The 13,895-nt window shown below is 42.7% G+C and overlaps 1 protein-coding gene across 1 annotated transcript in view; it reads right to left on the bottom strand.

Annotated features, from left to right (window-relative positions):
* The window catches only part of ZMPSTE24 (zinc metallopeptidase STE24), a 41,873-nt gene extending 31,810 nt beyond the window's left edge, over positions 1-10,063 (bottom strand). Inside the window, 5 exon segments of the mRNA XM_081818193.1 lie at positions 3,699-3,706; positions 4,153-4,197; positions 6,855-6,888; positions 7,591-7,737; positions 9,795-10,063. Coding sequence (XP_081674319.1) covers positions 3,699-3,706; positions 4,153-4,197; positions 6,855-6,888; positions 7,591-7,737; positions 9,795-9,917 — 357 coding nt within the window. The 5' untranslated portion in view covers positions 9,918-10,063.
* Positions 10,064-13,895: the final 3,832 nt, after the last annotated feature.

The raw sequence follows: 13,895 nt of genomic DNA, 5'->3' as shown, positions 1-13,895 counted from the left end.
TCAAGCAGACTCCCCCCCTGAGCACAGAGCCCAACCTCATGACCCTGAGATCATGACCTGAGCTGAAACCAAGAGTCGGATGCTCAAGCAACTGCACCACTCAGGTGCCCCTTGACTGTACATTTTATATGGATAAATTAGTATGGTATGTGAATTATATCTCTATAAAGTTGGAGGGAAAAAAAACATCTTGCCAAAGACCACAACAAAGGCTTTATGAATCAGGAAATAAGCTTAGAGAAAAAGTAAGCAATTTGTCCAGAATCCCACACCTGATAAGCAACGAAAATGGGATGTGAACCAGGCTATGTGGCTTCCTAAGTGGCTTTTCCTTGAAAGGAAACAGCCCCCTTCAATCAGGACAAAGTATTAGTATCAGTGTTGGTGGAGTCAGGTCAACTTACCAAACTGAGAGACAGAATGGGGTATCTGTGCTTTCCCCAGGTAATGAAAAGGTGAATCCTGAGGTAGGAATCAGGGTTTCATAGGAGGAGGCCCCCTTTTCAGCACCACCCTTTGTCTTGGGCAGATAAAGTGAATAAAGATATTCACCAAATCACCATGACATTCGAATGAGTGAGCTGGTCTTAAAATCTGAAAAGAATACATGCTTATAAAACACAACTTCCCCCAACAGATACTAAATTTATGGAACTCAAAAGGAATCAATTTATTTTTCCTTTCTGTGGAGCCTCAGGAACACAATGATCAATCACACTCCTTGGTTAGAAGCACAGTTTTCTCATTGGTTCACACATGGTTCCTTGCGGTTTTGAGGAGTTTGGGCACTATTATATATTTCATGGGTAGCCTTCCAATCTACTTTCCATTTTTACATATGTATCCATAAATACTACAGTGATTTATATATGCTTTTTGACTACATATAAATGACATCATATTGTACTTATCATTCTACAACTTGCTTTTTACACTCTACAAATTTTTAGATCCATCCATGGTGATCCGTTAACTTTATTCGGTGTATTACCAGCTTGTTCCTTCTCTACAGTGTTTATACCAAATTACACTCTCATCAGCAGTACCTGATGGTTCCTGTTCCCCATAATCTCAAGCATACTTGGTGCTATCCATCTTTTAGATGTTTCCTTGTACACTGGCTTGGTTTAATGCCATGGATCTCAAATATGGTCTCTGTATAGCAGCAGCAGCATCACCTGGGAATGTGTTAGAAATGCAAATACTCAGGCTCCACCCCAGAGCCACTGAATCAGAAACTGAAAGTGGAGCCCAGCAGTCCCCAGGTAAAATGATGTACACCGAAGTGTGAAAATAATTGGTTTAATAAACTGCTGTCTTAAAGGCTTCCTTAACTCTACGTCCAGCTATTTCCATTCTTCTGCACCTCACTCAATCTTGGATATAAACCCTGTTTTCCCAAAAGACATGCTTTGGCACCACTGTATGGTATATGCTCCACTTGTTGAACTAACTGACTTGAGATGGCACTTCTTTCAGCCTATTCTCAAAACTAATATACAATGCAAAATTAAGGATTTATAAGTCTTCTGGTGAAAGGCTGAAACACCTATTATTAAAAGTCCAGCTTTTAAGTATGTATCAAGGGTAGCTTTAATATAAACTTTGAATGCATCTATGAATGCTTTTGGAAACTGCTGTTGCAAGCCTTATTTAGTATACTTTGGGAAATGAAATATAAAGCCCAGTAAACAGTAAAATTTCTTTCTATTGATAATCTCACTGAGCATGCTGCTGGAGATGTCTTAGAACTAATGAACCCAACAAAAACAAGTCCAATACTTTTACATATACGATTTCACTACAGTCTTGAAAAGCAGGCACGGCATATAGTCATCTCTACTTTATAGAAGAAGCAACTGAAACTCAGAGAGGTTAAAGTCACTGCTATGTATTGGGCACTGTATTAACTGCTTCATTTACATGGTCTCGCTCACCTAGTCCTTGCCACAAATCACGTGAGACATGGTAATATGTATCAACTTCTCATCCTTTTTTTTTTAAAGATTTTATTTGACAGAGAAAGAGCACAAGCAGGGGGAGCAGCAGACAGAGAGGGAGAAGCAGGCTCCCTGCTGAGCAGGGAGCTCAATGCGGGGCTCAATCCCAGGACCCCGGGATCATGACCAGAGCCAAAGGCAGACGTTTAACGGACTGACCCACCCAGGCACCCCTCGACTTCTCATCTTAAAGAGGAAAAAAATGAAGCTCAAAAAGGCTAAGGTCCTCACTCAGAAATGCGTAGAAATTGGAGAAGCAACAATTTGAACTTTTCTACACTGCCCTCCTTGACTGCCCAGCCATTCCACTTCCTGACGGGTCTTCACTGACATCTGTGAGTTATCAGGAAAGTCTGTCTCAGAAAGGCTGGACATCTTCTCTGTGGGTCCTCTGTCACATTTGTGTGAACAGTGGCACCTGTATTGGTCACATAAGGCCTACACTTATGTTCCCTCAGGTAGAAAAAAGGAGGCAAAAAAAAAAAAAATCTAACTTAATCTTTCCACTTGTTCTTTGTGACCAAAAGATAAAAACCTATTAATTCTAATCAAGACAAAATAGGAATTAATGAACTTGTTTTCAAACAGAACAGGATTTCAAAGTAACACAAAATGCTTCCTGTGATAAATATAGCTACTAATTCCCCAAGGATAAATGTAGCACAATTATGATATGGTCCCCGGAGTTTTAAGTTTCTTCAGGGCACCTGGGTGGTTCAGTCGGTTAAGGTCCAACTCTTGGTTTCGGCTCAGGTCATGATCTTAGGGTCCTGGGATCAAGCCCCGCAATGGGCTCCGGGTTCAATGGGGAGTCTGCGTGAGGATTCTCTCCCTCTCTCTCCGCCCCTCCCCCAGCTCTCTCTCTCTCTAAAATAAATAAATTAATTTAAAAAAAAAAGAATGGTTTCTCCGGGGCGTCTGGGTGGCTCAGTTGTTAAGCGTCTGCCTTCGGCTCAGGTCATGATCTCAGGGTCCTGGGATCAAGCCCCGCATCAGGCTCCCTGCTCTGCGGGAGGCCTGCTTCTCCCTCTCCCACTCCCCCTGCTTGTGTTCCCTCTCTCGCTGTGTCTCTCTCTGTCAAATAAATAAATAAAATCTTTAAAAAAAAAAAAAGAATGGTTTCTTCAATGTAATTTTAAAGACTCAGAAGAGCAGAGTTTGAAACCCAGTTCTACCACTTATTAATGTCATTGGCCATTAAATAGACTAGCCATTTAATTTCTCTAAGCCTTTGCTTTCTCGTCCATAAAAAGGGAATAACAATGCCTATACTTTCTACCTCCAAGCACTCTTGTAAACATCAAACAAAACAATAAATATAAAAACAATATATGAAGTGAAAATCACTACTACCCATATGATGATGATGACGGTGACGATTACTATCCCCAGCTTTAGCCCAGTACAAACCAGTACTGCTTCTGGTTCGAGCTACAGCACACTATGAAGCTCTCATTCTACGTGTTCTCCCTGCCTCTGTCCTCTCCTAGAACAAACTAAGCCATCCCCATGCTCACCAACCGTAACCACCAAGCTATTGCCCATCTTTCCTGGAACTGTTTATTAGTGATAACCAAGGAGATTGAAAATATTTTGCCTGTTTTTCTTATAATGGCCCTGTGGGGGGTAAGCCAAAGAATATCACAGAATCAAACATTAGTGAGGAAAGAGGATGGTGTCTAAATTCACCACCTCTACTTCCATCTCTCTCTAAAGGCTGATTTCCTGCTTGGACCCTAACAGAAGAAATGCTTCAGATAAATTAACCAAAGCCAAATATAATCCACAATAAAGCTACCTTTCCTGGCTTGGTTGGAAAGCATCAGGTTTCAATACTAATCTTCAATGTCTCAGTAACTAAAATAGGCTTGGACTAGTAAAAGTATAATTAAAAAATCAATATTGGGGGAAAAAAATCAATACTGAAAAGACTAATTACTAGCAATTGCTATGTATGCCAAAAACCAAGGCAATTTTTTCAGATCATTTACTAATTTTTCTTTTTTTTTTTTTAAAGATTTTATTTATTTATTTGACAGAGAGAGACACAGAGCAAGAACACAAGCAGGGGGAATGGGAGAGGGAGAAGCAGGCTTCCCGCTGAGCAGGGAGCCTGATGTGGGGCTCGATCCCAGGACCCTGGGATCATGACCTGAGCCGAAGGCAGACGCTTAACCGACTGAGCCACTCAGGCGCCCCACTAATTTTTCTAAAATAGGAAGATCTAACTCTTCTTCTTAACTCTGTTACTTTTTCATCATCCTGAGGAGATGGGAAAGTTTTCTAATATTTGGTTCTAACCATACTAGTTCATAACTGTCAAGGAAAATTTTGTACCTAGCTAGACAATGTTTTTATTACTTAACAAAGCCACGAACAGCTGGTCTTTTCTCTTTAACTGATGAAACAGTTGTGGTAGCTGATCTCATTTATTTTCAATAGGAATCTTCCTCTTAGTGGTACTAGGAGATCTAAGAGAGTTATGGAGGAAGAGTGATGATAATCATGATCATGATGATAAAAATAATAATAGCCAACACTTACAGAGCACTTACAATGATCAGGCACTGTTCTAATCATTTTACATATATTAACTCATTTAATCCTCTCAACAACATTGTAAATGAGAAATTATTACCACACAATTTTTTTTTGAAGATTTTATTTATTTGTTTGTCAGACAGAGAGAGAGAGCACAAGCAGGGGGAGTAGCAGGCAGAGGGAGAAGCAGACTCCCCGCCAAGCAAGGAGTCCTATGCAGGGCTCAATCCCAGGACCCCAGGATCATGACCTGAGTTGAAGGCAGGCGCTTAACCAACTGAGCCACCCAGGCGCCCCATTGCCACACAATTTTAAGACGAGAAAACTGAGGCACAGAAGTGGTGACTTGCTTGAGGTCCCATAGCTGGTATGATAAAGCTGAGATTCAAACTCAAGCCACCTGAATTCAGAGTCTGCTCTTAACCTCTGCACCATGCACTTTCAATTGTTCTTAGAGGTGAAAAACCAAGAACTGGCTTTGGGAATGGAAAAAAATCTTAGTCATTTTATTTATAAAGCACAGATACACATACATATAGTTCAGAAAGAGATATATAATATATCTGTGGTATCAAAATTTCATGGAGGGGTGATTAAGAAAAAAATGTCTAGAGGTACCTGGCTGGCTCAGTTGGTAGAGCATGCAACACTCAATCCCAGGGTCGTGAGTTCAAGCCCCATGTTGGGCATGAAGCCTACTTTAAAAAAAAAAACAAAACTAAAAATATACAGGGCCAGAGGCCAGAGTCAATCATGAAAAAAAGACTGAGAACACTGCTCTACACTACAGAGCCTTTCTTCTTTTGGCATGGGGGTAACACTGGGTCTGTTTTACTAAGTAAAAATGATTTGTCACCTGTTTCACTCAATAAATACGGATTATGTGCTTATTTTATACCAGGCACTAGGTACCAAAAGATTATAAAACCTTAAAATATCCTTTCTTTAAGGAACGCCCTGCCTGTCAACAGGAAAACTCAATACAATGTGATAAGTACTCTGATAGGAATAATGATAGGACGATACCTTATTCAGTCCTGAGGGACAGGGGAAGTTTCAAACTGTTTCTTAGAAGAGATGATGTCTCAGCTGGAACCTAATAGGAAGAGTGGGGATTAATCAGCTTCCAGTGAGAGTAGACTTGAAGAGGTGGGCACCACTGGAAGATACCAACATGTGAAAAGACTTGAAGTCACAGGAAACCATGCTGGGTATGAGATGGACAAAAAAGAAGGGAAAAGAATTCAGGGGAAGGAATAAAAAGATGAAGCTGAAGTAAGCAATGGCCAGGTCAAAAAGGACCTCAAAGGGGCGCCTGGGTGGCTCAGTCGTTGGGCGTCTGCCTTCAGTTCAGGTCATGATCCCAGCATCCTGGGATCGAGCCCTGCATCAGGCTGCCTGCTCCATGGGAGGCCTGCTTCTCCCTCTCCCACTCCTCCTGCTTGTGTTCCCGCTCTCCCTGTCTCTGTCAAATAAATAAATAAAATCTTAAAAAAAAAGGACCTCAAAAATCCATATGAAGAAATATGGGCTCCACCCTGAAGGAAACAGTGAGCCAGTGTTAGGTTTTATACAGGAGAATAACATGATCAGAACTGTGCTTCAGAATTCCTTTGGCTACAATGTGAAGGACAGTTAGAGTTAAGATAGAGGCAGGAAGGGGCACCCTTCTCAGCAGGGAGTCAGCTTCTCCCTCTCCCTCTGCCCCTGCCCTGCCCCTACTCATGCTTATGCGTGCGCACGTGCTCTCTCTCAAATAAATAAAAATCTTAAAAAAAAAAAAAATAGAGGCAGGAAGGGGACGCCTGGGTGGCTCAGTCAGTTAAGTGTCTGTCTTTGGCTCATGTCCTGATCCTGGGGTCCTGGGATGGAGCCCTGGGTCAGACTCCCTGCTCAGCAAGAAGTCTGCTTCTCCCTCTCCCTCTGCCACTCCCCCTGCTTGTGCTCATTCTCTCTCTCAAATAAATAAATAAAATTTCTAAAAAAAGAAAGAAAGAAACCATTCTGAGGGGCGCCTGATGGGCTCAGTTGGTGGAGCGAGTGACACTTGATCTTGGGGTGGTGAGTTTGAGCCCCATGTTGGGTGTAGAGATTACTTAAATAAATATTAAAAAAAAAAAAAAGGGCGCCTGGGTGGCTCAGTGGGTTAAGCGACTGCCTTCGGCTCAGGTCATGATCCTGGAGTCCCGGGATCGAGTCCCGCATCGGGCTCCCTGCTCAGCGGGGAGTCTGCTTCTCCCTCTGACCCTCCTCCCTCTCGTGCTCTCTGTCTCTCATTCTCTCTCTCGCAAATAAATAAATAAAATCTTTAAAAAAAAAAAGACAGAGACAGGAACAGGAGGAGGAACTGGTACTTTAAAAAAAGGGGGGGAGGGGCGCCTGGGTGGCTCAGCCGCTTAAGTGTCTGCCTTGGGCTTGGGTCACGATCTCAGGACCCTGGGATCAAGCCCCACATTGGGCTCCCTGCTCAGCAGGGAGCCTGCTTCTCCCTCTCCCTCTGCCTCTCTCTCTCAAATAAATAAATTAAATCTTTAAAAAAAAAAAAAAGAGGCAGGAAGACAAGGAGGAACTGCTATAAGAATAACTTAACAATACAAGGTTGTTTTTCACACCTGACCTATGACAGTTATCATACACCACAGTTTTCAACTCCCTAACAATTACGTTTCAGCCTCTTTTGCTCTACACCCATTACTATTGATGACAAAGGTTAAGAAAGCATTCTGGGGGGCGCCTGGGTGGCTCAGTTGGTTAAGCGACTGCCTTCGGCTCAGGTCATGATCCTGGAGTCCCGGGATCGAGTCCCACATCGGGCTCCCTGCTCAGTGGGGGGTCTGCTTCTCCCTCTGACCCTCTTCCCTCTCGTGCTCTCTGTCTCTCATTCTCTCTCTCTCAAATAAATAAATAAAATCTTTTAAAAAAAAAAAAGAAAGCATTCTGGGATTTGTAGATATGGTACCCTCTTTTGTGTTACAAAAATACAAGATAAAAACAAACATTACAAAGTATTAAACAATTTGATAGTCTCTCCAAGAAGTAAATTACTCACAGTGCCTTCAATCTCTGAATAGAGTCCTGACCAGAAGCTGAAAGTACTTTTATCCAGCTGATACAGTCGGGATTTCTCAAAGGTTTCTGAATCCATGATCTGTCCTAACTCCGGTGGTACATGAGTTGTTGTTTTATATATCCGTCTCTGAAATATTTTGAAGAAAACACTTTGAGAGATCAAACCAACTCATTTTTTATTACAGTAGTCATTTATGATCAAACACTGAGTGGTTTATAGCATTTATTGTATAGCCTACTGAATTTGCTTTATTTATACATAATACTGCATTTAATCAAGTGCATTGATCACTAAAACAATTGATTCAGGAAAGTAAAAGCAGAACGAGAAGCTGCGGCTAGCTGACTAGGTAAAATTAAAATCGGGGTTATCGCACTTCAGTCTGCATATGTAAACCAAAATGGTACATCACAAAGGGTACCACTCACTCCAAGTAAAACATACATCCTATATAATTTAGAAAACAAATTCATGGAAAGGAGAAGGAAGCAAATATGCTAGCCGTAAGTATTAACAGATATTGTGACTAGTTATTAAACGTGGTCCTAGAAACCAAATTAAGGGAAATTTGAGGAATGACAAATAGAAACAGATCAGGTCTTCAAGAAAGACAAACTCTATCATTACACCAAATTCTAAACAGTAATTTCAGCCCATGGGACATAATACAGGGCACAGAAACGAAACAATATAATGGACTGCATCTCCTGCAATGGTTTTATGACACATGGCTTCTCTATATATTATTGGGCACTTTACCAAACCCTCAATAAAAGGCAGTACTTTAAAGCATAAGAGAGTAAAGGAGACATTACTGAAAAGTAGTTACTGTAATTGGGCTTATCATTAAAGTAAGACAGATGTTCAGTACCTCATCCCCAATTTAGACAGTATATACTGTGTGTTTACTTTATGCAAAGGATCTTCTCTAGGCCCTCAAGGTTCTGTACTAATGAAGTTAGCCAAACATATTTGTGTCAGAGAACCCAGTGCTATACACTTGGGCTAGGGGCACCTGGCTGGCTCAGTTGGTAGAGCATGTGACTCTTGATCTTGGGGTCCTGAGTTGGGCAGAGAGATTACTTTAAAAAAGACAAACAAAATGACTCAAAAGATTATTTAAAAATAAGTAAATAAAGATTCTGGACTAAAAGAAGAGATTAAGATACAACTCAGACATTGACGAAAAACTAAAAATTTCAATATATTCATGCAGAATGTAATCTGAGAAGAAATTTGCAGAGGAAAATGGCTGTAATGCTCAAGAAAAAGAGTTCCAGCAGTTAAAAAGAGAAAGGCTCTCATAAATAACCATCACGGTTGACACAATTCAGTGACAACATAGAAGAGTGTAGGTAAAGCAAATCAGCAGTGAGAGACTGCAATAAAGGAGACAAACTTAAAATCTCACTTAAAAGTTCAGATCTCTAACCCAGAGGGCTGTTCATTGTGATTATCTCCAGAAATTTGTTATTGAGTAACTTTCACTTCCTGCTTTACAGTTCTAATTGCTTAAACAATAATAAAGACGTTTTTAAGTAAAACAAGAAAATACTGCTCTTTGGGCAAAACAACATACTGTATCTTTTTTTTTTTTTTTTTTTTTTAGAAAAAAGTTCAGGAAGGACTGTGAAGTCTTTATACTTTCAGAAAATGGTTTCCTAACGCCGGCGTTGAGCATGATTACACGAATGTCATGGGGAAGCTGTGATTCTAAAAATTTTACCTCTTCCTTTCGAGCCCTATGCGGGGCTCAATCCCAGGACCCCGGGATCAATACCTGAGCCGAAGGCAGACGCTTAACGACTGAGCCACCCAGGCGCCCCGACTGACATTTCTATAACAACATTACCAAAAATTTGCCTGCCTGCCTTCCTTTTGAGGGGCCTGAGAAAGCTGTGGGCCAGACAGAGCTCAAGTTGACCAGGCGGCAGCCCTGCTTTCCGTTTCACCAGGCCCTAACCCTCCTGGGTCCCAGGATCACGTTGCGGAAAACCTCCCAGAGGCACGAGATACCCTCAAGGCCAAGCCCGCCATCGGGCCAAGTTAGGAGGCCTCTCAGGGACCCCCGGGGTCGAAGCGGGTGCTGGGGCCACAGCAATCATCCAGGGACTCGGGGTCGAGATCGACGCCGGCCTGGGCTGCCCAGGTGTCGGGGTCGGGTGGGCCCTGTCTAGGCTCACCTGCCGCTGTGCTAGGAAGGTCTCCCAAAGATACACTGTCCAGGAGAAGAGCAGCACAGCCCCGAAGATACGCTTCTCAGCTGGCATCTCCCACATCGCGTCCAGCGACGCCCACATCCCCATGGCCACCCGGTTCCGCCGGCTCCTTCAGCGTGCACCAGTGCCACACCGACACCAGTCCCCTCAGAGCGTCCCCGCAGTGCCACAGCGATATCCGTCCGTTCCGAGCGCCCCTACACCGACACCCGCCTCCATCCCACCCCCTCCGCGCAGCCCGCAGTGTTACACCAACACTCTTCCCCATGGCGACGCCCCCAGGGCCTCCTACTTTCTGCCGGAAAAGGACAATCGCGCCTTCCCCACTTCCGGCCCGAGAAGTGCCGAAGTCCTTACGCCGAGTTCCGGCCTCAGCCGGCCCCGGCTCGGCGCGATCATGCCGAGCTGCGTGACACCAGCTTTCTGCCCCCTCCCTCCCCTCCACGCCCGGTTCCCGCCGAGGGTTCCGGCCTCCCTCCTGGGTCAGGAAAGCTCTCGCTTTCTCCCGAGCGGCAGGCGCATCCTTCGGTCGGGGGCTTGCGCTGGCTTTCCCGGCCAAGGCGAGCCCAGTGGAAGTCCGGACTAAGCGGGGCCTGACACAGACGGGGCCGCCGCCCCCGCCCCCGCCCTGAGGTGGCTGGGAAGCACGGCCGAGGGGCTGACTTCGACCCGTGTCCACGCCCGGAATACCTTAGGGCTAAAGGGATAGCTAGGAGCGAGACTTGGTATTAAAAGTGCAGTATTTTGGCCCGCATCGGGGTGTTCTGAGTGCAGGCCTGTTGGAGAGTGGGCGGTAGTGATGAGATGTTCGTTTAAAGACCTTGCCTCTGCCACCCCAAGTGAAGGTGGAGGTGGCATTTTGCCTGAGAGGGTGTTCTGGAGCAAAGCAAGGAAAGCATAGGTTTAAAAACAGCTGAACTGAAAGCGCCTTACTTTCTCTAAGGACAAACTCAGTCAAAGCCCGGTGCCATGTTTATCTTGGGAATTGAGAAGTGAAATGTGGTCAGGGGAACACCTGTTAACACATTTATTTGACGTGAAAAGGGAAAATTTTTCTCACCAAGGAAAGTCTAATTTGGTTAATTGGTTTGTCAAAGAGACTGGCGTTGCTAATTTGCATAATTATTATTTACAGTAAATTGAGCTAAATCTGCAGCTGCAACTAAAATATATTTAAATTACAGTTAATATTGTAATGCTAAAGATGTGTTGAAATTAACATCTCCAACTTCCCAACTCTTTCTAAATGCCTCTAAGAGAAAGTAATCAGTATAATTAAAAATCACTTGAGAAAGTGAAGGACTGTAATGACAGGATAAATTCTTTTGCTAGATAGTTTCCGTTTTATTTTTTGTTTTTTGCCTTCAACAGAATTAGTAGTAGACCTAATTGAACTGTCAGCTGAGGAAGGAACACTATTTGACTTCTGGCATATCACTCAGAAGGAAACCAAAGAATTGATTGACATTTTTTTAAAGATTTTATTTATTTATCTGACAGAGAGACACAGCGGGAAAGGGAACACAAGCAGGGCGAGTGGGAGAGGGAGAAGCAGGCTTCCCGAGGAGCAGGGAGCCGGATGCGGGACTCGATCCCAGGACTCTGGGATCATGACCTGAGCTGAAGGCAGACACTTAACTGAGCCACCCAGGCGCCCCACTGATATTTCTATAACAAAATTACCAGCATTCGCATCTATTTATGTGAGTAGTATTTCTTGGCACTGTATCTATGAAAAGAGAAAATTGAAACTGAACCCTGTTAATCTAGCAGTAAGAAATAGTCATTTAGATACATTCATTAATTGGTGGGGAAGCCCCATCCATCTCACTGAGAGATGCATTTCCAGTACAATTTTACCTTTTATATTTACCTATTATCAAAATTTATAATGGTGCCATTTTGAGCAGCTGTATATTAAAGATACTTGTAATGATTACTCAACTCAGAATTCTAATACAGAGAGCTATACAATTACAGGAATTTTTTTAAATTCCCTTAATACATACTTGTATCATGATTAAGTGATCAATAAAAGGTTTTTGAAACATAAACATTATTTGGATAACATTTTATGGGAAAGTAGAACATAAATATAATGTAGAGATGATAAAAGAACAATATAGAATTACCAAATGTTAAAGAGCTCATTTGTGTGAAAACAGAGCTACCCTATGACCCAGCAATTGCACTACTGGGTATTTACCCCAAAGATACAAATGTAGTGATCCGAAGGCGCACGCGCACACCAAAGTTTATAGCAGAATGTCCACAATAGCCAAACTATGGAAAGAGCTGTTGATGTCCATCAACAGATGAATGGATAAAGAAGATGTGGTATATATATACAATAGAATATTATGCAGCCATCAAAAAAATGAAATCTTGCTATTTGCAATGATGTGGATGGAACTAGAAGGTATTATGCTAAGTGAAATAAATCAAAGAAAGACAATTATCATATGATCTCACTGATATGAGGAATTTGAGAAACAAGACAGAGGAGCATAGGGGAAGGGAGGAAAAAATGAAACAAGATGAAACCAGAGAGGGAGACGGACCATAAGAGACTCTTAATCTCAGGAAATAAACTGAGGGTTGCTGGAGTGGAGAGGGGTGGGAGGGATGGGGTGCCTGGGTGATGGACATTGGGGAGGGTATGTGCTATGGTGAGCACTGTGAATTGTGTAAGACTGATGAATCACAGACCTGTACCCCTGAAACAAATAATACATTATATGTTAATTTTAAAAAATTTAAAAAGAGCTCATTTGTGTAATTTTAAATGGATGATGATGGCCATTGTTACGTAGAATCTGTTGGATACACTATAAAAAGGGTTTAACAGCTTTATCTTCAAATTTCATTATTTATAGTTTGCCAGAGTTTATATTTATTGTAGCTATTTATATTTATGATGAAAACTTTTTTTGTATTTTTAGAGAGAGAAAGAGTGCACACACACACACACGAATGTGCAGGGGTTGGGCGAGAAGAGGGAGAGGGAGAGAGAGAATCCCAAGCAGGCTCCACAGCCAGCAGGGCTCCAACTCACAACCCTGAGGTCATGACCTGAGCTGAAATCAAGAGTTGGAGGCTTAACCGACTGAGCCACCCAGGTGCCCCTATGATGAAAACTTAGTTATCAACTTAAAAATATGAGAGGATAAACATTTTTTCAAAATTCTCTCTCCTTTGGGCTGTCATTGCCATGCCCTCTTCGGTTTTCTTGCTTCATCTGTCTGGGTTCATCCAGCTCCATCCTGCTGCAGTTTGTCCAAAAGCCTCACGGAAACTCCTGCCAACCAAACTTTGTGGCTAAGAGCACAGATTTAGAATCAGGCTGATTGAGTGCCAGTCACAGTTGCACCACATATTAGCAAGTTACTTAATATCTCTGTGCATCAGTTTCTCATCAGTAAAATGAGAATAATAGTACTTACCACCTCCTATTGTGAGGAACAAATGAGAAAAATCATGTAAAGCTTTTAGCAATGTATCTGGCCCTATAAAGACTAGCTACTAGCTCTCCGTACTTGGGAGAACCTCATCATAGTGTTGATCTGTCACCATGTGTCTGAAGAGATAAGGGAACAGGAAGCTGGTAAGAGGTTTCTCAAGTGAAGACTGGAATTCACTCATTCATTCAATGAATATTGAATATCTGCTAAGTACCAGGCATTATTCTGGGTGCCTGGGATATAGCAGTGAACTAGACAGTGAACTTTCTCTCTTGAAGCTTACATTCTTAGTGGGCTAGGGTAGATGGAGGGGAAGATGGATAATATCCAAATACATAAAAGTAAAAGTGGAGGAGGTGATAGGTGCTGTCAGAAAAGGCAGGGAAAGGGGGATACAGCATGTTGGTATGAGGGCACCTTCTTTACATGAAATAGTCAAAGGAGCAGCAAAATGGAGAAAGGGCTTGAGAGCTACTTTACCCTTCAGGTTAGATGGGGTGTCTCAGTCCGTTGGACGTCCAACTCTTTATTTCAGCTCGGGGTCATGGTATTGAGCCCCATGTTGGGCTCCAGGCTCAGTGAGGAGTCTGCTTGGGATTCTCTC

This window comes from Leptonychotes weddellii, chromosome 4 (genome assembly GCF_054177405.1).
Source record: "Leptonychotes weddellii isolate Sample4059 chromosome 4, ASM5417740v2, whole genome shotgun sequence".
NCBI lineage: Eukaryota > Metazoa > Chordata > Mammalia > Carnivora > Phocidae > Leptonychotes > Leptonychotes weddellii.
The sequence above is the reverse complement of the archived record's forward strand: the minus strand, read 5'-3'. Positions and strand labels throughout refer to the sequence as shown.